General features: G+C 46.3%; 1 protein-coding gene across 6 annotated transcripts in view; it reads right to left on the bottom strand.

Moving 5' to 3' along the window:
• Window positions 1–27,733, bottom strand: part of LOC110499041 (neuron navigator 2) — a 79,035-nt gene that overhangs the window by 41,508 nt on the left and 9,794 nt on the right. For 4 of the 6 annotated variants that reach the window (XM_090211847.1, XM_036958479.2, XM_036958480.2 and 1 more), the window contains 5 exons: window positions 26,204–27,254; window positions 25,826–25,944; window positions 21,903–22,011; window positions 19,516–19,890; window positions 8,233–8,358 (listed from right to left, as the gene is read on the bottom strand). In XM_090211847.1, coding sequence (XP_090067973.1) covers window positions 8,233–8,358; window positions 19,516–19,890; window positions 21,903–22,011; window positions 25,826–25,944; window positions 26,204–27,254 — 1,780 coding nt within the window. Of the gene's footprint in view, window positions 1–458; window positions 661–8,232; window positions 8,359–19,515; window positions 19,891–21,902; window positions 22,012–25,825; window positions 25,945–26,203; window positions 27,255–27,733 lie in introns of those variants that run through there. The other 2 variants (XM_090211845.1, XM_090211846.1) reach the window with 1 other exon arrangement.

Below are 27,733 nucleotides of genomic sequence, written 5' to 3'. Positions count from 1 at the left end.
TTCCATGCATGAATAGGAACATTAAGGGATGCACTACATTCAAGAAGGAATGACATTTAGTTTATTTTATGACATTTAGCTCTAGTTTATTTAGTAAATATTGTATTAACTCTATTTATTGAGCTGCATTGTTGGTTAAAGGCTTGTAAGTAAGCATTTCACGGTAAGGTGTTGTATTCAGTGCATGTGACAAATAACATTTGACGTGTTGCCATTTTAGGAGCTCCTTTAAAGGTTTTGTCACACATTCACTAAATGTTAAAAGAAACCATAAAAACAAACTGAACATTTAAAAATGTATAAGAAATGAACCCGTTTTTAAATTCAAACCAAAACTCCAACAAACACACAATTTATAGATACACAACACCACATGTAAAGATTCTCCATTCTCTCTCCCACAAACAAGAAAATGATCATGAGCAAAAGGTAACTCTGGTCTGTCTGTCTGTCCATACCTGATAGAGCCCGCAGCAGCCCAAGGTGGTATCCCTTCGCTGTAGTAGGAGCTGCTGGGAGCTCGCTGAGGGAAGCCGCTGAAGTTGGAGTGAATGACGGAGAGCTTCATGTGTACACTTCCACTGTATGCTCAGTTCTCTCCGCTAGAGCACACTGACTGACTGATCTCTCCCCCTGCAGCCAGCCAAACACACACACACTAAGGGGAGCGGCCTCACACACACACACCCACCCTCAGAACAGCCACATAGGGGAGTAACCTGGGAAGCACTTCAAACACCACTTCAGCTTCTGAGTCACGATCCAAACAGCCAAGTCAGAGCTGATAAAACAGAACAGAACCTGTGAGGTCCTTCAAACACAGGAAGGTAAGCCTCAGATCTCAGAACAGCTTTACCTCTGAGACGTTCAAACAATCTTCAGCTTTTAACATGATCTAGGAACAGCTAACCAAAGAAGTGCTTTAAATCCACATTTGCCCAAACCAACTGCTCAGAGTCAGCCTTATTTTGCCAGGTGGATAATGTGTATTCTTGGGGGTATTTGTAAAGACAACAAGTCTAGGAGGACACATGTTGGTGGGTTTTCCTGAGCCAATCTTATTTGTACATTCCACTGAGGATCCTTTTCTTTCCCCTGCTTTGCCTTAAAAGGATTGTTCAGGGTCACGTCCCCGGGTCAAGCTTTAAAGGGCTGACTTACTAACTCAGAAGAAAACATCAACATTACGCAATAAAGCCGATCTAGCCCCCTGAACATGCCAATATCACTCCACTTTCCAGTGACATTGAATTGACAAAAATATATTTACGACAGAAAGGCAGCCCCTTAGCTGTTAAAAACAAACAGGCATGAAATATAAAACTTAGTTGATATATTTAGAAAAGTGGGATAGCTATACATTTATCTTTGACGGCACATTCCAGGCTAGCAGGCTAGCAGGCTAGCAGCCCAAACCTCTGAAGCCAGTCGAGTGTAATGACATGGCTGCCTCAAAGCCATAGGAGTGTCAGGAATTCAGCTGAACAACCAACCTCTCAACGGATTTGACAGTCTCTCTCTCTCTCTCTCTGACACGCAAGTGCCTGTCCCTCAAATCAGTGGAGTAATCAAACAGGAGAGAAATGACACCATTTTCCACTATATTCTGTCGTTTTAGCTGTCCTGGAAAAGAACATTACACTTGTTTTGTTCTGAATGAAAAGAAATTCAAGAAGAAATTCCTTTCTGACAAGCTGACCTACAGAATTAGTTAAGTCAAATTGTTTCTATTTTCTCAGCACGTGCAATTTGCCCAGTTTGTTTGCTGGCTTCTAACAGCAAAACATTTGACCCAGAGTTATAATGTCCTACGTGCTCTTCTGTCCTGGTCTGGGTGTGATTTTACATCTCTGATGTGAACCCAAGCCAAGTTCACTCATTGTTCCAGTGTTACTCTGCTGAGGATGTGGGAGCTGGAGACGGACTCTGGACTAGCGGTCACCGCACGGAGTAGTGCTAGACACACACACGCACGAATGTACTCAAGCACACATACACACACACACACACACACACACATCTCAAAGACAGCTCACAGACTCACATCCACAACACGATATGCCACAATAACAAACACAAATAGATTCACATTAGCATTGAGTGTTCTTTTGTGGAACATTCTATTGATTCTGCAGAGAGAAAGAAACCGAGGGAAATGAACAGAACACTTCATTCACTCACTTTAACGTTGACTTGACTTCCATAATACACCCCAGCAGCCAGTCAACACTGAGGGCTAAGGAGGTGACAGTAGGATTTACTCCCTCCTTTCCTTGCTTCCTTTTGTCACCGGCTCATTTCCATGCCAATCGGCTCCAGAGTGTTATTCCTCTCAAGCATAATTAAGACTGTTGTCTGAAGCACTCAATTACCACAATTTAGGGAGTGAAACATCTCTATTCAAACACAATGTTGTTTCACAATAGTGTGTTGAGGAGATTGAAGAGGCCTCTCTTCCTATCTGCAGGAGGTTAAGTGGTTAAGAGATGAGATGTAACAAAAAAAGCTTGCATTCCATAAGGTATTTAAAACGCATCTCATTTGTTTTTGCTTATAGGTTTGGGATGTCCAACTGATTCTAAATAACAATCAAATTATTTAAAACAAATGTTTAATTTTATTTAACCCTTATTTAACCAGGTAGGCCAGTTGAGAACAAGTTCTCATTTACAATTGCAACCTGGCCAAGATAAAGCAAAGCAGTGCGACACAAACATCAACACAGAGTTAGACATGGAATAAACAAACTTACAGTACAGTCAATAACACAATATAAAACATATATATACAGTGTGTGCAAATTAGGTAAGATTAGGGAGGTAAGGTAATAAATAGGTCGTAGTGGTGAAGTAATTACAATTTAGCAATTAAACACTGGAGTGATAGATGTGCAGGAGATGTGCAAGTTGAGATACTGGGGTGCAAAGGAGAAGATGAAAAAAATAACACTTTGGGGATGAGGTAGTTGGATGGGCTATTTACAGATGGGCTATGTACAGGTGAAATGATCTGTGAGCTGCTCTGACAGCTGATGCTTAAAGTTAGTGAGGGAGATATGAGTCTCCAGCTTCAGTGATTTTTGCAATTTGTTCCAGTCATTGGCAGCAGAGAACTGGAAGGAAAGGCGGCCAAAAAAGGTGTTGGCTTTGGGGATGACCAGTGAAATATACCTGCTGGAGCGCGTGCTACGGGTGGGTGCTGCTATGGTGACCAGTGAGCCGAGATAAGTCGGGGCTTTACCTAGCAAAGACTTATAGATGACCTGGAGCCAGTGGGTTTGGCGACGAATATGAAGCGAGGGCCAGCCAACGAGAACATACAGGTCGCAGTGGTGGGTAGTATATGGGGCTGGTGACAAAACGTATGGCACTGTGATAGACTGCACCCAATTTGCTGAGTAGAGTGTTGGAGGCTATTTTGTAAATATCATTGCCGAAGACAATGATCGGTAGGATTGACAGTTTTACGAGGGTATGTTTGGCAGCATGAGTGAAGGATGCTTTGTTGCGAAATAGGAAGCCGATTCTAGATTTAATTTTGGATTGGAGATGCTTAATGTGAGTCTGGAAGGAGAGTTTATTCTAACCAGACACCTAGGTACTTGTAGATGTCCACATATTCTAAGTCAGAAGCGTCCAGAGTAGTGATGCTGAATGGGCGGGCGGGTGCGGGCAGCGATTGGTTGAAGAGCATGCATTTAGTTTTACTTGCATTTAAGAGCAGTTGGAGGCCACAGAAGGAGAGTTGTATGGCATTGAAGCCTGTCTGGAGGTTAGTTAACACAGTGTCCAAAAAGGGGCCAGAAGTATACAGAATGGTGTCGTCTGCGTAGAGGTGGATCAGAGAATCACCAGCAGCAAGAGCGACATCATTGATGTTTACAGAGAAACGAGTTGGCACGAGAATTGAACCCTGTGGCACCCCTATAGAGACTGCCAGTGGTCCGGACAACAGGCCCTCATATTTGACACACTGAACTCTGACTGAGAAGTAGTTGGTGAACCAGGCGAGGCAGTCATTTGAGAAACCAAGGCTGTTGAGTCTGCCAATAAGAATGTGGTGATTGACAGAGTCGAAAGCCTTGGCCAGGTCAATGAATACAACTGCACAGTATTGTCTCTTATCGATGGCGGTTATGATATCGTTTACGACCTTGAGCGTAGCTGAGGCGCACCCAGGACCAGCTCGGAAACGAGATTGCATAGCGGAGAAGGTATATATGGTGCGGCAGGGTAGCCTAGTGGTTAGAGCGTTGGACTAGTAACCGGAAGGTTGCAAGTTCAAACCCTTGAGCTGACAAGGTACAAATCTGTTGTTCTGCCCCTGAACAGGCACTGTTCCTAGGCCGTCATTGAAAATAAGAATTTGTTCTAAACTGACTTGCCTAGTTAAATAAAGGTAAAATAAATACAAAATATCAGCATCCATCCATTCAAGCATCAGTGAAAAAGCATTGTGATCATTGATGTTGCTCTGGGAAGTGGTGGCATCCTTAACCAGATGATCAGATGAGGTTCCCCATCTCTCTTCCTATCTGTCAGACATTGTGTTTGAAGATGGGTTCCCCACTGTTGTATTAGCTGAGTCCCCTCATAGCCAGGACCCAGCAGACCAGACACAGGTCCCAGGATGGGCATGCAACACACCACTAATTCCCTTTCACAACACTCTGGACTCCTCTATCTCTCTGATTCAACTCCTACACAATGTAACAATAATGGTGTTAATTTTCACACAGCATACAGTGTTTGGCTATATTTCAGCCAATATCATAGTGGCCTCTGTATCCTCAGGAATCCTGTACTAAATCATAGGCTGCCTATAACTGTGTCAACAATAGGTTTCTATTCAGGAGCTACTGACGTGAACTCCATATGAGGTCTTCAACCTTTTGTAGCAGCCCTTCATGTTGCAGATGCACTGTGTACTATCTTCCCTAGAGCACTGAGGAATGTGACCTTCTTTACTTCTTCCCAGGGCCAAATAAAATAGGCCTAAATAATGTTAATTCCCTCCAATAAGTTATTTCTGTATGTTCTCCAAGCCTGCTAGAGTTAGAGGCAGGCGGACAAGCAATATCCACCATTGTCATACGGATGAAGCCTGAGCTGGAATGTGAACTGAATCTGCTTAGCTTTAGAAACCCCTGAGTGGATCTAGCTTGCTTCATGGATACCTCTCTGGGCTTTACTGTATTCACACACACAGCTGGAGTTACAGGCTGTGATTGGGTTACAGAGATCATTATGAATGACTTACTGTTTATCACATTACACGAGACAGGAAGTCTTCAATACCAAACAGACTGAATGACATCACACCAACCCTAGGCACTTTCCCTCCACTTCACATTCAAAAGACATACTCCAATACAAATGAACAAACAGACAAAAACACTTACTTCACAGCTTAAATTCTCCACTTCGTTCTCATATTGTTTTCAGTATCCAGTCTGTCCCTTTGTGTTGCAAGCAGTCTATCCTTCCCACTGAGTGTCAAAGACAGTCTAGAGCCCAGACTGCCCACCAAGGAGCTGCACTCAACAGGTAAGCAGGCCAGCAGACAGACAGACAGCACAGCCGCGACGACAGCCCAGTCCCAGCCAGCCAGACAGCACAGGGCTATCACTGATCACTATCAGGCCTTAGCCCAGCCCGACAGCCCGGCAGGCAGACTCTCTCAGCATTGTGCTCCCTCCACAGACTGGAGTGGATCCCCTCCCTGCCCGTTCTCTCTCCGGCTGAAGTGTGCATGTGTGTGCGTGCGTGTGTGTGTGCGTACCGTGGAGAGCCCTGAAGCTACTGTAATGAGACAGTGATGATCCTCCCCCCTCTCTCTTTCCTCGCCACGAGATTGAAGCCCCCTCCAGCTCACTCTGCTTCTCACACATACAGTACTGGTACCCCACTCCTCTGTGTGTGTGTCTGCCTTGCTCTTACTGATCATCATCTGAATACTAATGCATGTTTGGCCAGGTGCCCAATCCTCTCCCATAACCCTCTCACAGTGTGCTGTAGGTGTAGCTTTGATGGGGTGGATTCTCACTTGAAATGAGTGGGCAGACCAGCTAAATGCAGTGCAAGTGCTAAAATGTAAAGAGGTTTTGAGGAATACAAGTACTCTGGAACTACTAATCTGTTAGTAGTCATTTTTCCCAGGTATAGACATCAAATCAAACACCAGATACATCTCTGTCTGAAACATAAACACAGCCCTCCCTTCAAAATACCTCTTTCCAAAACCCCCTTCAGAAAGCATGCTTAGATTACAGAGCGGAGCATCAATCAAAGTCAGATCAGACACAATGTAGGTGCTTTTGAACCGTTGTCAGTATCTCAGATACAAGATGACTTAGCAACTGCAACGGCTGGGGAACAAGAACGTAATCATATAGGGTGCTTGGTTACAGTGTTCTCTGTCTACATCAGACTGCCTCAAGGCAGGAGACGGCTATTCAGAGCCCTGTCCACCAAGCCCACACACTGGCCAGTGTTTCCCCTATATTCATTTGGCAGCGGCGGATCCTAAATCGTGGCCGCCACTCAAAAATATAATGTAAAAATATTTAGGAAAAACATTCCCTATTTCCTCAACCCTTGCGCTCATGTATGCATCACATGTACGTGGCCAATAGAGCCTGACCTATAGCATATCCTAAACAGATTAATAAATTGTTTAACAAACTCTTAACACCAGAACACATGTGACAGCAAAATGGATGCACATGACGTGACAAATAAGCTGGAAAAGGGTGAATGTTTGGTTTTTCAGCAGGTAAAGGGGAAGTCATATGTGTGGAATCAATTTGAATAGTTGTTGAAAATACTGGCAATCAAGAAAAATAAGATAAGGAGCAAGAGCTTTGTGCATATTATGTGTGCCAAACAGGTGCTGTTAGATTACACTATCAACTTTTTTTTACCACTTGGAACAATGTAAACAAGCTAAAGGCTAGAGCTGCCACTTTCAGAGGAAGGCCCAAAAAATTGTCAAAGACTCTAGTCACATAAGTAATAGACTGTTCTCTCTGTTACGCCAACTCTAGGTCCAAAAGGCTCCTTAACAGCTTCTACACCCAAGCCATAAGACTGCTGAATAATTTAAATGTATATTTTTATAGCGGGCAGATCAGCTTTAATATTGCAGATAGATTGTAGCTTCCATCAGTGTAATTGCCTGCATTACCTCCAATCCCCCATATATTTTTTCGCAAATATATATACAGTGCCTTGCGAAAGTATTCGGCCCCCTTGAACTTTGCGACCTTTTGCCACATTTCAGGCTTCAAACATAAAGATATAAAACTGTATTTTTTTGTGAAGAATCAACAACAAGTGGGACACAATCATGAAGTGGAACAACATTTATTGGATATTTCAAACTTTTTTAACAAATCAAAAACTGAAAAATTGGGCGTGCAAAATGATTCAGCCCCTTTACTTTCAGTGCAGCAAACTCTCTCATTTTGACCCCACGGGGTGAGATCTTGCGTGGAGCCCCAGATCGAGGGAGATTATCAGTGGTCTTGTATGTCTTCCACTTCCATGACATAACTCCACCAGTCGTATTCGAACAATTAATCAAATGGCCACGCGGACTGTTTACATTGACCACCCTTGCTGCAACTCGCTGTTTATTGTCTATGCAGAGTCATTTCACCCGACTCGGCACCGGTACCCCCTGTTTGTAGCCTCGATATTGCTATTTTATTATTTTGCTTTTAATTTTATTTTTTACTTCAGTTTATTTAGTAATTATTTTCTTAACTGTACTTGAACTGCATTGTTAATGGCTTGTAAGTAAGCATTTCACGTAAAGGTCTACACCTGTTGTATTTGGCATATGTGACAAATAAAATGTGATAAAAGATTTCACAACACATTAAGTGTGTTCCCTCAGGCCACTACCACATATCTGCAAAATACAAAATACATGTGTGTAGTGTCTATATTATCATGTGTGTAGAGTGTCTATGTTATCATGTGTGTGTGTGTCCATAGCCTGTGGCACTGAGGAAAACAATCACTCTGTTTTCCCTCAGACTCAGCCTCCCAACAATGGCAGCTTTGTTGCTTCCAGACTAATCCTATTGGATGTCTGTACAGAAGCCTCACCTGAGCCAGACACTGCAGGTGGAGTGAGGTTTTATTTATTTGTAATTGTTTCATTTAACCTTTATTTAACTAGGCAAGAGGTTAGGGGACAGGGGAAGGGGTGGTAGTGGTGACAAACCTGTCGGTGGCGTCCCCTTGGCCCTTGGAACTGTTACGATGGAGTGTCTCTCGGACCACAGCCATGCCATCCGGCAGGTGCTTGAGGCGGCGTGTGTACATGCCCACCCCACCGTCCGTCATGTAGCTGCAGACACACAACACAACAGGCCTGTCAGTCACAGTCTCAGTACATGTCTCAATCTCTGTGTCTGTCCTCTTCTCTCTTCTCTGTCCCTGTCTCAGCCTCTGTCACAGTCTCTGTCCCCATCTCTGTCCCTGTCTCTGTCCCTGTCCCTGTCTCTGACCCTGTCTCTGACCCTGTCCCTGTCTCTGCTGTGCGTCACCATGGCAGGCTGTACTAATCCACTTCACTGACAACCTCAAACACTGTAACGCTCGTCGTTGCATGAAGAAGGAGGGGAACAAAACGCAGCGTGGTACGTGTTCATGATAATTAACAAAGTGAGAAACGAAACAGTTCTGTAAGGTGCAGACACTAAACAGAAAATAACTACCCACAAAACACAGGTGGGAAAAAGCTGCCTAAGTATGATTCTCAATCAGAGACAACGATAGACAGCTGCCTCTGACCACACCCGGCCAAACAAAAAGAAATAGAAAACATATCCACCCTAGTCACACCCTGGCCTAACCAAAATAGAGAATAAAATCCTCTCTATGGCCAGGGCGTGACAGGACCCCCCACCCCCAAAGGTGCGGACTCCGGCCGCAAAACCTGACTCTAAAGGGGAGGGTCCGGGTGGGCCTCCTTTACGGCCGCGGCTCTGGTGCGGGACGTAGACCCCCCTCCGCCTCTGGCTCCCCCCACTTTGGTGGCGCCTCTGGTGCGGGGATCCTCGCCCTGGACTGGGCACCCTCGTTGCTGGAGGCTCCGGACTGGGCACCCTCGTTGCTGGAGGCCCCGGACTGGGCACCCTCGTTGCTGGAGGCCCCGGACTGGGCACCCTCGTTGCTGGAGGCCCCGGACTGGGCACCCTCGTTGCTGGAGGCCCCGGACTGGGCACCCTCGTTACTGGAGGCCCCGGACTGGGCACCCTCGTTGCTGGAGGCCCCGGACTGGGCACCCTCGTTGCTGGAGGCCCCGGACTGGGCGCCGTCGTTGCTGGAGGCTCCGGACTGGAAACCGTCGTTGCTGGAGGCTTCGTGCCATGACTCCTCACTGGAGGCTTCGTGCCATGACTCCTCACTGGAGGCTTCTTGCCATGGATCATCACTGGAGGCTTCTTGCCATGGATCATCACTGGAGGCTTCTTGCCATGGATCATCACTGGAGGCCTCGTGCCCTGGATCATCACTGGAGGCTTCTTGCCATGGATCATCACTGGAGGCTTCTTGCCATGGATCATTACTGGAGGCTTCTTGCCATGGATCATCGCTGGAGGCTTCTTGCCATGGATCATCACTGGAGGCTTCGTGCCATGGATCATCACTGGAGGCTTCTTGCCATGGATTACTGAAGTGGAGAGACACACAGGAGGCCTGGCTCTGGGAGCAGGCACAGGACTCACCAGGCTGGGGAGACATACAGGAGGCTTTGTCCTTGGCAGAGGCACTGGATACACTGGGCCGTGGAGGCGCACTGGCGGTTGAGCGCAGAGCTGGCACCACCAGCACTGGCTGGATGGTTATTTTGGCCTGGCACGTGCGGGGTGCAGGCACAGGACGCACAGGGCTGTGCAGACGCACTGGAGACAGTGCACAGAGCCGGCACAGGATATCCTGGGCCGTAGAGACGTACTGGAGGTCTGGAGAGCAGGGCTGGCACCATCCGTCCTGACTGGATGCTCACCCTAGCCCGGCAGATGCGGGGAGCTGGGATGTAGCACATCGGGCTAAGAACGCATACTGGAGACACCGTGCGCTCCACCGCATAACAGGGTGTCTGACCAGTACGACGCCCGCCACGGTAAACACGGGGAGTTGGCTCAGGTCTCCAACCCGACTCTGCCACACTCCCCGTGTTCCCCCCCAAAGATTTTTTTTGGGGGGGCTGCCTCTCAGGCTTCCTTGCCAGCCGTGTTCGTCTCGCCGACTCCATCCTCCGGTATCCCTCTTTGCACTGCTCCATAGAATCCCAGGTGGGCTCTGGCACTCTCCCTGGGTCGACCAACCACCTCTCTACCTCCTCCCAGGTTGTCTCATACCCCTGGCCACGCTGCTCCTCCTTACCACGCTGCTTGGTCCTTTGGTGGTGGGTAGTTCTGTAACGCTCGTCGTTGCATGAAGAAGGAGTGGACCAAAACGCAGCGTGGTACGTGTTCATGATAATTTATTCACCAAAAACACTCAAACAAAGTGCCCACCCTAGTCACACCCTGGCCTAACCAAAATAGAGAATAAAACCCTCTCTATGGCCAGGGCGTGACAAACACATTACAATCCTGTTACCTACTTTTATAATGTGTCTGACTTCCTGACACCTATATAGAAGAACCATGAGGTATGTCATCATGAAAATGCACTGTGAGAGTCACAGACATTTATTTGGTTCATATCATAAACAACAAGTGGTCAGGGTTTGTTAGTGTTTCAACCTAAACATCTGCTCACACTAATGTTGTTATTCCACATATTATGTGTGTGATGTCAGAGCAAATAGGACAGTTCAGAAAGAAAAAACTAAGAAAATATATCCTGTCAACCTAATAAAAGAATATGGCACAGGCGTTCAGAATGGTCACACCATCCCTGCAGGTGGAGAGGTTGGGGTTTGACATGACTGAAGCTTGTAGACTGAAGATATTACAACATATAAAACAAAAACGTGCCAAAATCATCTCAGCAGTGTATGCGGAGGGCGTACGAGACACTCACGCCTCCGCAGCTAAATAAACATTCTCATTTGCTCTCAGTCAACACCAAGTGACTCGCCATACTTACCCATTTTCAGTTAACCATTTAGGGGGCTATTGTCATACCTTTAGCCCAGAGCAACGCCACAGGCTTACCAGTTTAGGGTGAGATAAATGCATTGAGGCAGCCCCATTGAAAGCATAGCTTTACCATCATCCCTGTGACTTTACATAACCCCCAGCACGGTTTCATGCTAATCCAGGTAACACAGGGAGTGTCAGCTCGTCTTAAAGTGTGACAGGAAATCAAGGGTAAGTGTCTCACTGTTTAAAATGTCACTCATAAAACATGTAAAACTGCTTCCCAAGCCTGTAATACTACTTTCCTAAGATATTTATGGTATTGTTGCAGTAAAGCATTTTCTATCTTTAACTGTTAGGAGAGCTTACCTGGGGTTTTCTAAACCAAATGTGTAAAGGATGATGTTACCATTGTTGTAGTGTTGTGTGTACCAGAGTCATTTATAACCATGTATATTAGTGGCTTTGGTGTGTATAGATGATGACAGCTCACACATCATTGTTGAAAATATTAATTTCAGGCTTAAGGAAAGCAAAAGGTTAATGTGACCACTGATTAACCTGTCCTGGTTTAATTCGTTACTTTATGTTTGGCACACTAACTTCGTCAAAAGGTGCAGACCCTAAACTGAAGGCACTAAAAGTCCCAAGACAAAGATAATGGCGCTGGAGGAGATGGCTGCCGTTTTACGGTCCCCTAACCAATTATAACGAAGATGCTGTGAGTCGAGAAGCTGGTGCAGGTGAAATGTTTAATTAAACAACAAACACGGAACAAGACAACATAACAGTAGTGTCGTAAAAACACAGGATCAATAATGACTGGGGAATGAACCTAAGGGAGTGCCAGATATAGAGAAGGTAATAAGTGAGGTAATGGAGTCCAGGTGTGCCTCATGATGACGTGCAGGTGCGCGTAATGATTGATGCCAGATGTGCGTAATGATGGATCCCAGGTGTGTGTAATGATGGTCCCCAGGATTGGTGGTTAGTATACCGGCGACATTGAACGCCGAAGGGGGGAGAGGGAGTAGATGTGACACCAATTGTGTGTGTTTTTTCCCGTGTTATTTATAACTTATTTTGTACATAATGTTTCTACCAATTTGTTACTTTAATTTTTTACTTATTACTTATTTTTCTTAAAACTGCTTGTTGGTTAAGGGCTTGTCAGTAAGCATGTCACTGTAATGTCCACACCTGTTGTATTTGGCACATGTGACAAATAAAATTGGATTTGATTTGACAAACAGTGACACACAAAAGTACCATACAGTGCATTTGGAAAGTATTCAGACCCCTTGACTTTTTCCACATTTTGTTACATTACAGCATTATTCTAAAATGGATACAATTTTCCTCATCAATCTACACACGACAAAGCGAAAACAAGTTTTTAGAAATGTTTGCAAATGTATTAAAAATAAAATAAATACCTTATTTACATATGTATTCAGACTCTTTGATATGAGACTCAAAATTGAGCTCAGGTGCATCCTGTTTCCATTGATCATCCTTGAGATGTTTCTACAACTTGATTGGAGTCCACCTTTGGTAAATTAAATTGATTGAAAATTATTTGGAAAGGCACACACCTGTCTACATAAGGTCCCACAGTTGACAGTGCACGTCAGAGCATAAACCAAGCCAGGTTGAAGGAATTGTCTGTAGAGCTCCGAGACAGGACTGTGTTAAGGCAAAGATCTGGGGAAGGGTACCAAAACATTTCTGCAGCATTGAAGGTACCAAAGAACACAGTGGCCTCCATCCTTCTTAAATGGAAGAAGTTTGTAACCTCCCTGACTCTTCCTAGAGCTGGCTACCCGGCCAAACTGAGCAACCCTATGGTCACTCTGAAAGAGTTCCAGAGTTCCTCTGTGTAGATGGGAGAACCTTCCAGAAGGACAACCATCTCTGCAGCACTCCACCAATCAGGCCTTTATGGTAGAGTGGCCAGACGGAAGCCACTCCTCAGTAAAAGGCACATGACAGCTCACTTGGAGTTTGCCAAAAGGCACCTAAAGGACTCTCAGACCATGAGAAACAAGATTCTCTGGTCTGATGAAATCAAGATTGAACACTTCGGCCTGAATGCCAAGCGTCACATCTGGAGGAAACCTTGCGTCATCCCTACGGTGAAGCATGGTGGTGGCAGCATCATGCTGTAGGGATGTTTTCAGAGGCAGGGACTGGGAGAATAGTCAGGATTGAGGGAAAGATGAACGGAGCAAAGTACAGAGATCCTTGATGAAAACCTGCTCCAATCCTGCTCAGGACCTCTGACTGGGCCGACAGTTCACCTTCCAAAAGGAAATGGTCTATATTAAAAGGGTACATAATTTAATATAATAGGCTTTTACATTTCAATATTTGTGCACAATTTCTCCTTAAAATATCAAAGGAATGCAAAAGGCACTAATTTCGTGGAACGACCCAGTACTACTTGATCGTGAGTGATGAGTGAAAGACACTCACCAACCTTAATCAAAGCACCTTTCATCTCAGAGATCAGGAAGTACCAATTACATGCAAAGCCTGGCAGCACTAACATTAACAAACAGCCGGAATTTCCTCTGATAAGCACAAGCCCTAAATAGCAGCCACACTTCCTAGTAAGGATAACTCTTTTGAGTGTTTCGAGGCCGACTGATTGGATCTATAGGCAGCTATTGAAGCTGAGTTGGACAGACCAGTTGCTGACTAACCAGCCAGACAGGTAAGAAGCCCTAACATTTGTCAGAGGAGTGAGTCTAGCCTATTGCTTTCCTGTGAACCAACTACAGCACCCAATTGTGAAACAAAAGATGAGTTATGATTAATTGCCTTTCGCAATGAGATACACCACAAGAGATGACTCATTGACTGGCTCAGAGTTATTAAGCAAGACATTTAAAAAAAATAATCTAATGTAACCAAACCAAGTACACAACAATACATTTCCAAACAGGTCTATGGTACTATAGCCCAGTAGCAACCACAACCCACCTGACTATAGCACAAGGCCATAGAAGTGGTCTAATGTTGGTCACTCTCACTCTTCCTAGGGCATCAAATCAATCAATTGAAGGTCCAGTTTAAATCTCTGCCAATGTTTGGGTTCAGAGCTGTGTGCCTGCAGTGGGACATCCATTAACTCTGGTTACTGAACAACAGCAGAGCCAGTTAGTCTGCAGGTCCTCAGCTGACTATTTATTTGCACTAACATCACAAGCCCCCATAGGTTTACTGAACTCTCGATCACGTGAGGTGTTGGGTTAAAAACAGAGTGAAACACACTAGAGTTGACAGGTGAACTCACTATTATGGCTATGTGTTCATGCACACCCTTTGATTAGTGTGGTTGACCTAAACTTCAACAAAGTGCTATCATATCACCAAGACATTCAGAATCAACTTGTATTAAAACTCTCCAGAGCAGGACAAGGACCATGTTTCCACTGTCATTCTCTATTGCTTCCGTTTCCTAGAGGAAAATCGGATAATACAGATGATTGTGGTGAGCAACATACAAGTTCTCCAGCATCCAGTCCCTGTTTCAACGTGTGCCGTAGTGCCCTCAGGTCAGAGACCTGGCAGTACAGTGCCTTGCGAAAGTATTCGGCCCCCTTGAACTTTGCGACCTTTTGCCACATTTCAGGCTTCAAACATAAAGATATAAAACTGTATTTTTTGTGTGAAGAATCAACAACAAGTGGGACACAATCATGAAGTGGAACGACATTCATTGGATATTTAAAACTTTTTTGACAAATCAAAAACTGAAAAATTGGGCGTGCAAAATTATTCAGCCCCTTTACTTTCAGTGCAGCAAACTCTCTCCAGAAGTTCAGTGAGGATCTCTGAATGATCCAATGTTGACCTAAATGACTAATGATGATAAATACAATCCACCTGTGTGTAATCAAGTCTCCGTATAAATGCACCTGCACTGTGATAGTCTCAGAGGTCCGTCAAAAGCGCAGAGAGCATCATGAAGAACAAGGAACACACCAGGCAGGTCCGAGATACTGTTGTGAAGAAGTTTAAAGCCGGATTTTGATACAAAAAGATTTCCCAAGCTTTAAACATCCCAAGGAGCACTGTGCAAGCGATAATATTGAAATGGAAGGAGTATCAGACCACTGCAAATCTACCAAGACCTGGCCGTCCCTCTAAACTTTCAGCTCATACAAGGAGAAGACTGATCAGAGATGCAGCCAAGAGGCCCATGATCACTCTGGATGAACTGCAGAGATCTACAGCTGAGGTGGGAGACTCTGTCCATAGGACAACAATCAGTCGTATATTTCACAAATCTGGCCTTTATGGAAGAGTGGCAAGAAGAAAGCCATTTCTTAAAGATATCCATAAAAAGTGTTGTTTAAAGTTTGCCACAAGCCACCTGGGAGACACACCAAACATGTGGAAGAAGGTGCTCTGGTCAGTTGAAACCAAAATTGAACTTTTTGGCAACAATGCAAAACGTTATGTTTGGCGTAAAAGTAACACAGCTCATCACCCTGAACACACCATCCCCACTGTCAAACATGGTGGTGGCAGCATCATGGTTTGGGCTTGCTTTTCTTCAGCAGGGACAGGGAAGATGGTTAAAATTGATGGGAAGATGGATGGAGCCAAATACAGGACCATTCTGCAAGAAAACCTGATGGAGTCTGCAAAAGACCTGAGACTGGGACGGAGATTTGTCTTCCAACAAGACAATGATCCAAAACATAAAGCAAAATCTACAATGGAATGGTTCAAAAATAAACATATCCAGGTGTTAGAATGGCCAAGTCAAAGTCCAGACCTGAATCCAATCGAGAATCTGTGGAAAGAACTGAAAACTGCTGTTCACAAATGCTCTCCATCCAACCTCACTGAGCTCGAGCTGTTTTGCAAGGAGGAATGGGAAAAAATTTCAGTCTCTCGATGTGCAAAACTGATAGAGACATACACCAAGCGACTTACAGCTGTAATCGCAGCAAAAGGTGGCGCTACAAAGTATTAACTTAAGGGGGCTGAATAATTTTGCACGCCCAATTTTTCAGTTTTTGATTTGTTAAAAAAGTTTGAAATATCCAATAAATGTCATTCCACTTCATGATTGTGTCCCACTTGTTGTTGATTCTTCACAAAAAAATACAGTTTTATATCTTTATGTTTGAAGCCTGAAATGTGGCAAAAGGTCGCAAAGTTCAAGGGGGCCGAATACTTTCGCAAGGCACTGTATGGTGCCAGGACAAGACTCAGGACTCTCCCTCAACGTGATCAAGACAAAGGAGATGATCGTGGACTACATGAAAAGGAGGGCCGAGCACGCCCCCATTCTCATCGACTGAGCTGTAGTGGAGCAGGCTGAGAGCTTCAAGTTTCTTGAGGTCCACATCACCAACAAACTAACATGGTATAAACACACCAAGACAGTCATGAAGAGGGCACGACAACACCTATCCCCCCTCAGAAGACTGAAAAGATTTGGCATGGGTCCCCAGATCCTCAAAAAGTTCTACAGCTACACCATCGAGAGCATCTGGTTGCATCACTGTCTGGTACGGCAACTGCACGGCCTCCGACCGCAAGGCACTACAGAGGGCAGTGTGTACGGCCCAGTACACCACTGGGGCCAAACTTCCTGCCATCCAGGACCTCTATACCAGTGTCAGAGGAAGGCCATAAAAATTGTCAAAGACTCCAGCCACACTAGTCATAGACTGTTCTCTCTGCTACCACACGGCAAGCAGTACAGGAGTGCCAAGTCTAGGTCCAAAAGGCTTCTTAACAACGTCTACTTCCAAGCCATAGGACTGCTGAACAATTAATCAAATGGCTACCTGGACTATTATTTTTTTACACTGCTGCTACTCTGCTACTCGCTGTTTATCTATGCATAGTCATTTTACCCCTACCTACATGTACATATGACCTCAATTACCTTGTGTCACGTGTGCTCCCTCTCCGGCCTCTAGGTCACCAGGCTGCTCGTTAGGGCGCACACCTGTCACCAGCCTTAGGCGCATAATGACACTCACCTGGACTCCATCACCTCCTTGATTACCTGCCCTCTGTCACTCCCTTTGTTTTTTTCCCCAGTCGTCATTGTTTCTGTTTCATGTCGGTGCGCTGTTTGTGTTTCCTTCATTTATTAATTAAATGTATTCACTCCCTGAACTGTCTTCCTGACAGTTCAGGGAGTGAATACATTCGTTACACCTTGACTAACCTGTACCCCACACATTGACTCGGTACCAGTACCCCCTGGATATAGCCTCGTTATTGTTATTTTATAGTTGCTCTTTTATTTTTTACTTTTGTTTATTTAGTAAATATTTTCATAACTTTGATTTATTTATTTTTAAAAAAACAAGCCCTAGTAAGCATTTCACCGTAATACCTGTTGTATTTGGCGCATGTGACAAATACAATTTGATTTCAGTTGATCTGATGGAAAAATAAACATCTTATTTGCTCCAATTCTAGTGAGATGAAACACACAGCATATGTGATCACATAATCAACAGACGTATCCTGACCTGCAGTTGGCTCTGTGTCACATGATTCACCTCTGTGTCACATGATTCACCTCTGTGAAATAAGACTCGCCTTAACCTCTGGTTGAGTGTTCACGGGTGTGTTACCACAGAATCTCTGAGGCCCAGTAAAGGAGAAGACTGCAATCAGCCTTGGACCAGACTTCTTTCTCTAGGAGTGCATGTTGTATATGAATAGAAGAGACTTTTGTAAATGATGAGAGCTTTCAGTGTCTCATGTCATCTCAATGCTGAGGAGAATATTTCCCATGACCTGCTTTCTCTCTAGGGCACAAAGGCCAGATTATTTTTAAATCAAACTCTCTTCAACTTCAGCCTGATCTGAACAAGCATGCCCATCGACACACAGTCCAATCAGAATCTCACAAGAAAGAAACTGGAGAATCCGTGTCCATCCAACCTCATACTGGGAATCTGGGATGTCCCTCTTTGGTAAACAAACAAGAAGGCTCTCTGTGAAACTCCATAAGCACACTGACAGCGTCATTGCATTTTGGTTCACCAGAAGAACATTATTTTCCAATGAAACGCTGCGTTTGCCCTGCAGCATTGTGTTACAGAGGCAGTTGTAGTGCGTTCTGTGTGGTACATACGTTGGATGTATCGAACGTATGTGTCAAACTGTATGTGTAGATGGCTTGACAGAAATGGTAGCAGAAGATGAATGATAAACTTTTGTTGCACACATATCCAGATGATGCTGCGTACTATTGATGCTGTCGGTGTGATCGAAGCGTCAGGATTTATGACTGGAAAATAGTACTGTGTTTCCTTATTCCCATGTATCTTTGCTTCAATGTCAAGGTTGTACCCACAGCCAAGACAATGACGCCTGACAGTATAGCCTGGGCTAGTGGGTCATGTACACATTGTATTTATACTGCCTGAAACAGTTACTACTTTTCATAAGTTAGCAATGTACAGAAAAAGCAGGATAGCAAATAAATATTGTCTGCTTTACTATGTAGTCATTTATGAATATATCATAAGGGTTGGATGTGTGGTTGGATGTCTGGTTGGATGTGTCAAGAGAGATAGATGATCAGATTAATGATGCATGTGAAACCACATTTAAAAATAGATTTAGAACCCTGCTAACTTCCACTCATTTATTTTACAGCTTTCCAAATAAGACAGCATGTTATCAAGCTATGTTCCAAATGAAAGATGATGTCTGATATCTCAAGTGATCTCCCATCTGTTGCTGTCACAGATTCAGGAGTTTTCTCTAAACTACTACTGACAAATGAGACATTAGCAGAGAGCACTGCCAGACACTGAAACACTGCCATCTATTGGCAAGAAAACTGAAAAGTGAGACATACAGTGCCTTGCGAAAGTATTCGGCCCCTTTGAACTTTGCGACCTTTTGCCACATTTCAGGCTTCAAACATAAAGATATAAAACTGTATTTTTTTGCACGCCCAATTTTTCAGTTTTTGATTTGTTAAAAAAGTTTGAAAAATCCAATAAATGTCGTTCCACTTCATGATTGTGTCCCACTTGTTGTTGATTCTTCACAAAAAAATACAGTTTTATATCTTTATGTTTGAAGCCTGAAATGTGGCAAAAGGTCGCAAAGTTCAAGGGGGCCGAATACTTTCGCAAGGCACTGTACATTAACTGCGCCACATCCCTGTGGTGTAGTAGTCCATTCAAAGCAGGGTTGGGCCTACTGCTTTCTCCTGGCTCCCTTTGCCAGTTGAATAGACAAAAGTACAAATGCTAAAGGATGAAGAGTTCACTTATATGTCTATCATATCATAAGTAGTCTCCCTTGACTAACAAATCAGTGAAGATGTTTTTTTATTTTTTGCGCTCTAGGTTAGATGCAGCTCCTGTCTTAACGGTAATATAGGCTATGCTGTGTGCACTCACCCACTGGTGACTTTGTCCATGTGGATGTTCTTCCCTAGCACGTCCCCATCGCTCATGTACCCTGTGGTCTCTATGGCAACGCCCTCCAGCTCTTCCATCTTGTCTGACAGGTCACACACAGTGTTACTCTCCTGTCCTGGTGTCTGCCTGCTGCGGAGGTAGCGCCCATCCTCTGGGCTCACCATGCCACTGGAGCTGCCCCGCATCACCACTGCGTACCCATTTCCCACAGAGGGGGCGTCGCCTGCCTGCAGACGTGGGCTGGAGGGGCACAGTCGCCAGGGCAGCGCTGGGTTGGGGTGGGGAGACAGGTTGAGCATGCCTCTCCCGCTGATCTCGGTGGTGACACTGCTGTCGAAGGTGGTCTCTAGGGTGCTGGGGAGAGAGAGAGAGGGGGAGAGAGACGGTGAGAGAGAGGGTGGCGAGGAAAGGTGGGGTGGGTCAGGAGTCACCACTCCCTCTCACTGAGACAACAAACAACAGATCAGAACACTGAACTACACTCCCTCTCACTGTGACAACAAACTACAGATCAGAACACTGAACTACACTCCCTCTCACAACAAACAACAGATCAGAACACTAAACTACACTCCCTCTCACTGTGACAACAAACTACAGATCAGAACACTGAACTACCCTCCCTCTCACTGTGACAACAAACTACAGATCAGAACACTGAACTACACTCCCTCTCACTGTGACAACAAACTACAGATCAGAACACTGAACTACACTCCCTCTCACTGTGACAACAAACCACAGATCAGAACACTGAACTACACTCCCTCTCACTGAGACAACAAACTACAGATCAGAACACTGAACTACACTCCCTCTCACAACAAACAACAGATCAGAACACTAAACTACACTCCCTCTCACTGAGACAACAAACTACAGATCAGAACACTGAACTACACTCCCTCTCACTGAGACAACAAACTACAGATCAGAACACTGAACTACACTCCCTCTCACTGAGACAACAAACTACAGATCAGAACACTGAACTACACTCCCTCTCACTGAGACAACAAACTACAGATCAGAACACTGAACTACACTCCCTCTCACTGTGACAACAAACTACAGATCAGAACACTGAACTACACTCCCTCTCACTGTGACAACAAACCACAGATCAGAACACTGAACTACACTCCCTCTCACTGAGACAACAAACTACAGATCAGAACACTGAACTACACTCCCTCTCACAACAAACAACAGATCAGAACACTGAACTACACTCCCTCTCACTGAGACAACAAACTACAGATCAGAACACTGAACTACACTCCCTCTCACTGAGACAACAAACTACAGATCAGAACACTGAACTACACTCCCTCTCACTGTGACAACAAACAACAGATCAGAACACTGAACTACACTCCCTCTCACTGAGACAACAAACTACAGATCAGAACACTGAACTACACTCCCTCTCACTGTGACAACAAACTACAGATCAGAACACTGAACTACATAGCAACACATTCAAAGTGCTAAACAATAGATGTAAGGGATGGAGAGTACCTATCATGCAAGAGAAAGAGTCTAAGAGATGAGCCAGTCCAGCATGAAAAGCTAACTGCATTTACATGCACTTTAGAGGGCAACTTATCTACAATTAAAAATGTTGTTCTGACTGAACAATCCTACTAGTTGAATTGCATGATTCACTCCCATATGACGCTAAAGAGAGTAGAAATCCATTGGGCATTGTAGAATAGCCCACCAGGAGTGCTCTTCATGTTTTTTCTCCCCTTTTATTGACTTCGGAGACAAAAGCAACTTTTAACCTTGTGCTGGCTGACCACAGGGGTCCACTCAACCCCTCCAAGCTGATTTCATGGCTGGGCTCAGGACGAGGCAACTGGGCAACACATCTGATTCATCAGGCTAGAGATAAAAGAGGGATGTCTCCACATCAACATCTGATCTACCAGTCCAACTGTCAATCAGGCTAAAGCCTTTAGACACCAAGGCAGACTCTGTCATGTAGACAAGCTGGAATCCAAATGGTTCACATGCCAGAAAATAATGGTCCTCATTTTGAATACTTCTTTCCCACATCGATCAAAATGACTGCCATGTTTAAATTTCACCCTGGTGTTCTTTTGCCCTTGTTACTAGATCACTGATGCATTACTGAGATAGTGAAGTCAGGAACAGCCATAACATTGAATCCTCTGCGGAGGGCACTTTGCAAAGGAAGTATGTAATCATGTTTGGGAATTGCTGAGCCAAACCTCTGAAATTAACAACTCCTACCATCAGAGCAATACAAATGAACACACACACACACACACACACACACACACACACACACACACACACACACACACAGAGATGGTGCAGAAGCAAGGTCAAGGACATACCTGTGGCTAATCTGTGTTCCCCTCAGGCTGGACATGGTGTCCTCCAGGTTCTGCCTCAGATCAGCAATGTCCTTCACCGTCCGCAACCGCCTGGCCTCAGGGTCTTCACCTAGGAGTAGGGGACGGGGGTCTGTTAGAGACAGTCCACCTGAAACAGCTGCCACGTCAAACAACACATGGCACAGGCTTGTGAGTAAGTACATCCTCATAAATGCGCATATTTCCTGCAAAGATATCCATTAACACTTGAAACAGACGATTCACAACAAAAGGATCCTTAATGTTACATAACGTACTGTAGCCAATCAAAGCCCAAACCAGAAAAAACATGTGTACAAAAAACTCCATAGGAATTATGGATGCTTTTGAGGAAAGGAAACATTGAAAAAGTCCTTCACATCAATCAGAACAGGGTTTTCCATCCTGGTGCTGTACAGGACAGTGTCGGGAAGGAGAAAAGCTCAGCCCACTAATTCACCCAAAGCCTTTTTCCAAATTAAAATGAGCCGTAGGTGAGTGGAGGGTTTTGCAGGGCAAATTCAAATGTCAAGGCACTCCAGGGGGGCTTGGAGGAAGCCCAAACGAGCCCATTCACAGGGCTAAACCTACCCTTTATAACGCCACTAAACCCTTACAGGCAGCTCTGCTTTAAGAGCAGCCCTTTGATGGAGGGTTTGTATAACTTTTGCGAATGTAACGAAGAGAGCTGACAGAATGTTTAGCAAGCAGAAAAAAGGGAACATGCTCTGAATGCTTTGAGAGCATTAACAAACATATTGTTCTGCTAGTGAATGAAGCCGCGTCTAGTCCAAGAGGTCTGGGAAGTTAAAAGGTAAGCAGCACTGAAGACCACAGGCAGAGGGCAATGGGGAGCAGCCCCCCCCACACACATACATCTCACACACACACACACACACACAGTCATGTTTCTCAAATATGTCCAGCATAGTGAGCAGGATCTCCTCGTTGAGTTGAGCGATCCCAGACACAAGTCTGCTGCAGGTGCACCTGGTACAGCTGGCTCTGCCTCTTGCTGGACACCTCCACATAGTTCTCCTCCCAGCTCTGACCTCTGACCTCCTGGCAGTCTGTTTCAGGGTCACAGCACTCTGTATGCCCACTTCCTGGTCTCTCCACCACAGGGGTGTTTGGCTCACTGGCATGCGTCGTCTAGTGTCGTCTGGAATTGGTCTGTTGGGGATGTGACAGGGTGGCTGGTTGTGCTGGCTGAAGCCTCCCAGGGTAATGCTGCCCAGAGAGAGCCTGGCTCTGCTCCTGTCTTGGCTGGGTGAAAAGTCATTGCTGCTGCCACTCTTAGCAACACCCTCACCACTTCTGTGAGGAAGCACGTCTTCTCTCTCCAGATAGTCCTTACTAGTTGCTCCAACTCCTTGACACTTTGATAAGTCTGGGATATGTCCAGTCCGGGATAAGTCCTGTCCGGGATAAGTCCTGTCCAGGGTAAGTCCTGTCCGGGGTAAGTCCTGTCCGGGGTAAGTCCTGTCCGGGATAAGTCCTGTCCGGGATAAGTCCTGTCCGGGATAGGTCCTGTCCGGGATAGGTCCTGTCCGGGATAAGTCCTGTCCGGGATAAGTCCTGTCCGGGATAAGTCCTGTCCGGGATAGGTCCTGTCCGGGATAGGTCCTGTCCGGGATAAGTCCTGTCCGGGATAAGTCCTGTCCGGGATAAGTCCTGTCCGGGATAAGTCCTGTCCGGGATAGGTCCTGTCCGGGATAGGTCCTGTCCGGGATAAGTCCTGTCTGGGATAAGTCCTGTCCGGGATAGGTCCTGTCCGGGATAGGTCCTGTCCGGGATAAGTCCTGTCCGGGATAAGTCCTGTCCGGGATAAGTCCTGTCCGGGATAGGTCCTGTCCGGGATAGGTCCTGTCCGGGATAAGTCCTGTCCGGGATAAGTCCTGTCCGGGATAGGTCCTGTCCGGGATAAGTCCTGTCTGGGATAAGTTCTGTCTGGGATAAGTCCTGTCCGGGATAGGTCCTGTCTGGGATAAGTCCTGTCCGGGATAAGTCCTGTCCGGGATAAGTCCTGTCTGGGATAAGTCCTGTCCGGGATAAGTCCTGTCCGGGATAGGTCCTGTCTGGGATAAGTCCTGTCCGGGATAAGTCCTGTCTGGGATAAGTCCGGGAACCACAACCTCTCCATGACACATTATGATTCTCATCGGAACAGAGTGTAAGTACATGCTTGTTTTCTTGAATGTCCTTCAGCCCAGAAATTACAGAAAGAGAATGATGTAGCTGCCACACCTACCCCAGCGCTGACACACCTACCGCAGCGGTGACACACCTACCGCAGCGCTGACACACCTACCCCAGCGCTGACACACCTACCCCAGCGCTAACACACCTACCGCAGCGCTGACACACCTACCGCAGCGCTGACACACCTACTCCAGCGCTGACACACCTACCCCAGCGCTAACACACCTACCGCAGCGCTGACACACCTACCCCAGCGCTGACACACCTACCCCAGCGCTAACACACCTACCGCAGCGGTGACACACCTACCGCAGCGCTGACACACCTACCCCAGCGCTGACACACCTACCCCAGCGCTAACACACCTACCGCAGCGCTGACACACCTACCCCAGCGCTGACACACCTACCCCAGAGCGCTGACACACCTACCGCAGCGCTGACACACCTACCCCTGCGCTGACACACCTACCCCAGGGCTGACACACCTACCCCAGCGCTGACACACCTACCCCAGGGCTGACACACCTACCCCAGGGCTGACACACCTACCCCAGCGCTGACACACCTACCCCAGCGATGACACACCTACCCCAGGGCTGACACACCTACCCCAGGTCTGACACACCTACCCCAGGGCTGACACACCTACCCCAGGGCTGACACACCTACCCCAGCGCTAACCACTCCTCCTGTGGCGACTGCTTTATATTTCCCCAGAGTGATGGAAGAAGGGAGAAAGGCCTCTCCAGTCATCCACCACACACACACACAGTGTGTTTGGTGAGGAGCCTTGGCATCTCCATGACATCCACAGCCTTTAACATGCAGATGAGCTCTTTCTGTTCCATTCAGTCAGGACCTGGCCTTTCTTTCCTCCTGGCTGACATGGTAGACACATAGACACAGAGCCCTGGCTGGGGCTGCCTCAGGACAACATTCCATCACTTCACCAGTCAACTCTAGGGTCATATCAAGCCTCTCTCTCCACTCTCTCAACGAATCATACAATTCATACAAAGCTCAACTTTTCTTAATTTTTCCAGTGTGGCAGCAGAGCAGCGCTCCAAATGAACGGTACCAACCCACTTACTTCCTGGCTGAGAAACTCAAGAGTTTCCAAGTGAGTTTTTCCATTCACTCTGTATGCAGCATTAACAGTGCTGTTAATTGCATTCAGACAGGCTTTGTGTGGGCACGCCAAAGCATTGTGAACTTTGAGGCAATATCTCTGATCCATCACAAAGAGGCTAAAAATAATCCACAGGAAACTGGGCCTTTTGTTCTCCATGGTGGCATTTTGATGCACTCCTCACTATTTAGTATTGACATGTTTAGCTGGGAAGAGAGACCCTCATTTGTGCCTGGGAACAGCAAGAGGCTGAATTTGTTTTTCCCTGGGACAGGATCCTTTGTTGCTAATGAGATAATTGCCAGTTTGTGAAACATATTACAGTTCACAATAGTCTCATCTTCTTAACATTTAACGTAACAGTGTAAAAAATACCAAAGAAAAACTGATGTGGAAATTGAAGTCATAAAGCACAGTATGAAAATGCCCTGTTTCAATCAATTGAATAACCCCTTAGCAATCACATTATATCCAGTATGCTTGGAAGGATATAGGATTTAACCAGTGAGACAGACATTGTGAGGTACAGCTACACACTACTCTGCATGTAAATCATAGTGACCCAGTGTTACCTGTGAGGTCCTCATGGGAGTTGTCTGCTGACTTGCTGATGGCTGCAGTCTCTCTGTGACCTTCCAGTGACCCCGCTGCCTCCATCATCATGTCTGCTCCAGTCACATCAGGCTGAGACCTACAGGACAGGGCAGGAACAACAAGACAATGAGGAGCGATACAACAGAGTCAGTCTGCCTCTCTCTGCGCTTCGTCAGGAGTAAAGAGTTCCCACTAAGTATTTGTAGTTCAGTCCTCTCCAATTTAGAATTACACAGATCCCGACAGTCAGTTAAAAGGTTTGAGACGTGGTATGTATAAAATGTTTGACATTGTGGTATATTCCTACTATTAAACTATGAAAGCTCAAATTCTGTCCATCAAAGCAGGTATAGTACCTGTACATGAATGGTGCAACAGTGGCAGTGTTGGGGTGGTTGTATTGCTGCTGAGGATGAGGTAGCTGGACACTGATGGTGTTGCTGGCTGTGGTGGCCACTGGGGGTGCTCCGTTGGTATGGTGGTGTTGATGGTGAGACCTCCCTTCAGAGGAGGCCAGGCTGGAGCAGGAGCTGGAGCTTCTGCTGTCCAGCTGGCACTTGTGCACCGAGTGACCACCACCCCCACCGGCCCTCAAACTGCTGGGCCTGTCTCCATCTCGACCAGAAGAGGGCACCCCCGGGGTCTTCCCTGCCTTGAACCCTGGCTTTTGTATTCCGCTGTGTGCTGCTGGGGCTGAAACCTCCTTTTTGCCACTGCCAGCCTTGCCTCCTTTTGGGATGAGGCTGGTACTCTTAGTGTTCCTCTTGGGCTCTGCTGAGTCTGAACCTACTCCCTCCTGCCTGGTGTCATCCCTGGGCTCTGTGACGAACCCCCGCTTGGAGCCTCCCTCCCGGGCCTTGTCCCTCTCCTTGGGCCTGGCCTTGTCCTTCTCCTTCTCCTTCTCCCCAGTCTTCAGAGAGCTCTTCTGGGGGGTGAGGGCCCTGCCGAAGGTGCGCTGGGCAATGCCCTTCAGGGCAAGCTTGGGGCTGGTCGCCATGACACTGGGGGGCCGGGAGTTCCCCTCTGCCTCCTCTAGGTGGTCACTGCTGGTGGGACGTGACTCCATCGACTCCGTCTCCCGCCCTTTCGGCCTGTCAGTCAGGACTCCAGCTGCCTTGGAGCCTCCTTTGCTGTTGAAAAGCTTGAATTTCTCCAGCATGGACTTCTGGGCGATGACTTTAGGGAGGACCTCTAGGGGTGTGGCCGCGGGCTGCCTGGTGGGAGGGTCCTGTTTGACGGACAGCATGGAGGAGGTGGTGCTGTGCTTGGTGTTCAGGGACTTACTCCTCCAGGGCTTGCTGCTGTTGCCTGCATTGGGCTGGGGGTTGGAGGAGGAAGAGCAGCCATTGATGGGCCCTGGAGACAGACCGTGCTCAGTCATGATGGGAGAGGCCGTGGTGCTTCTCTCTGTGGAAAAACCCAAACAGAGGCAGGGAGAGATTTTTTTATATTTTTTATTTAACCTTTATTTAACCAGGTAAGCTAGTACAGTCATTAACACAATAGTGTCATGACGTTGCCCTCTTTGGGTACAGCAAGCACCATCCCCCGCTCTCTGCTTCTACAACCAGACTGCTGTGGTCAGAGTGAGGTCGTAAATTCCTAGGGAAGACCCTGCCATATGGCCACACAGTATAGAGATAGAGTGAAGTTTCATAGAGAACAAAGGAATTTCTTCCACCTCACAGAACTTGAGGTCCGAACAACGTTTACGTTCAGGAGAAGGTATCAAAGATCGGTGAAGAATCCAGCAACGAACTGGTCCGTTTGGTACAACTTGGGGAAGCTCATGGGAGACGGTGTGGCCACATTACCATAACGCTGTTTATATAATAGCCTCAGATCTAACTCACCATTGTGATCTCTACAGTGCTGTCGGGACACTG

The sequence above is a fragment of the Oncorhynchus mykiss genome, chromosome 2 (assembly GCF_057628025.1).
Source record: "Oncorhynchus mykiss isolate SJ-2025 chromosome 2, ASM5762802v1, whole genome shotgun sequence".
Classification (NCBI taxonomy): Eukaryota; Metazoa; Chordata; class Actinopteri; order Salmoniformes; family Salmonidae; genus Oncorhynchus; species Oncorhynchus mykiss.
Note: the sequence above shows the minus strand (reverse complement) of the source record. Positions and strands in the feature narration are given on the sequence as shown.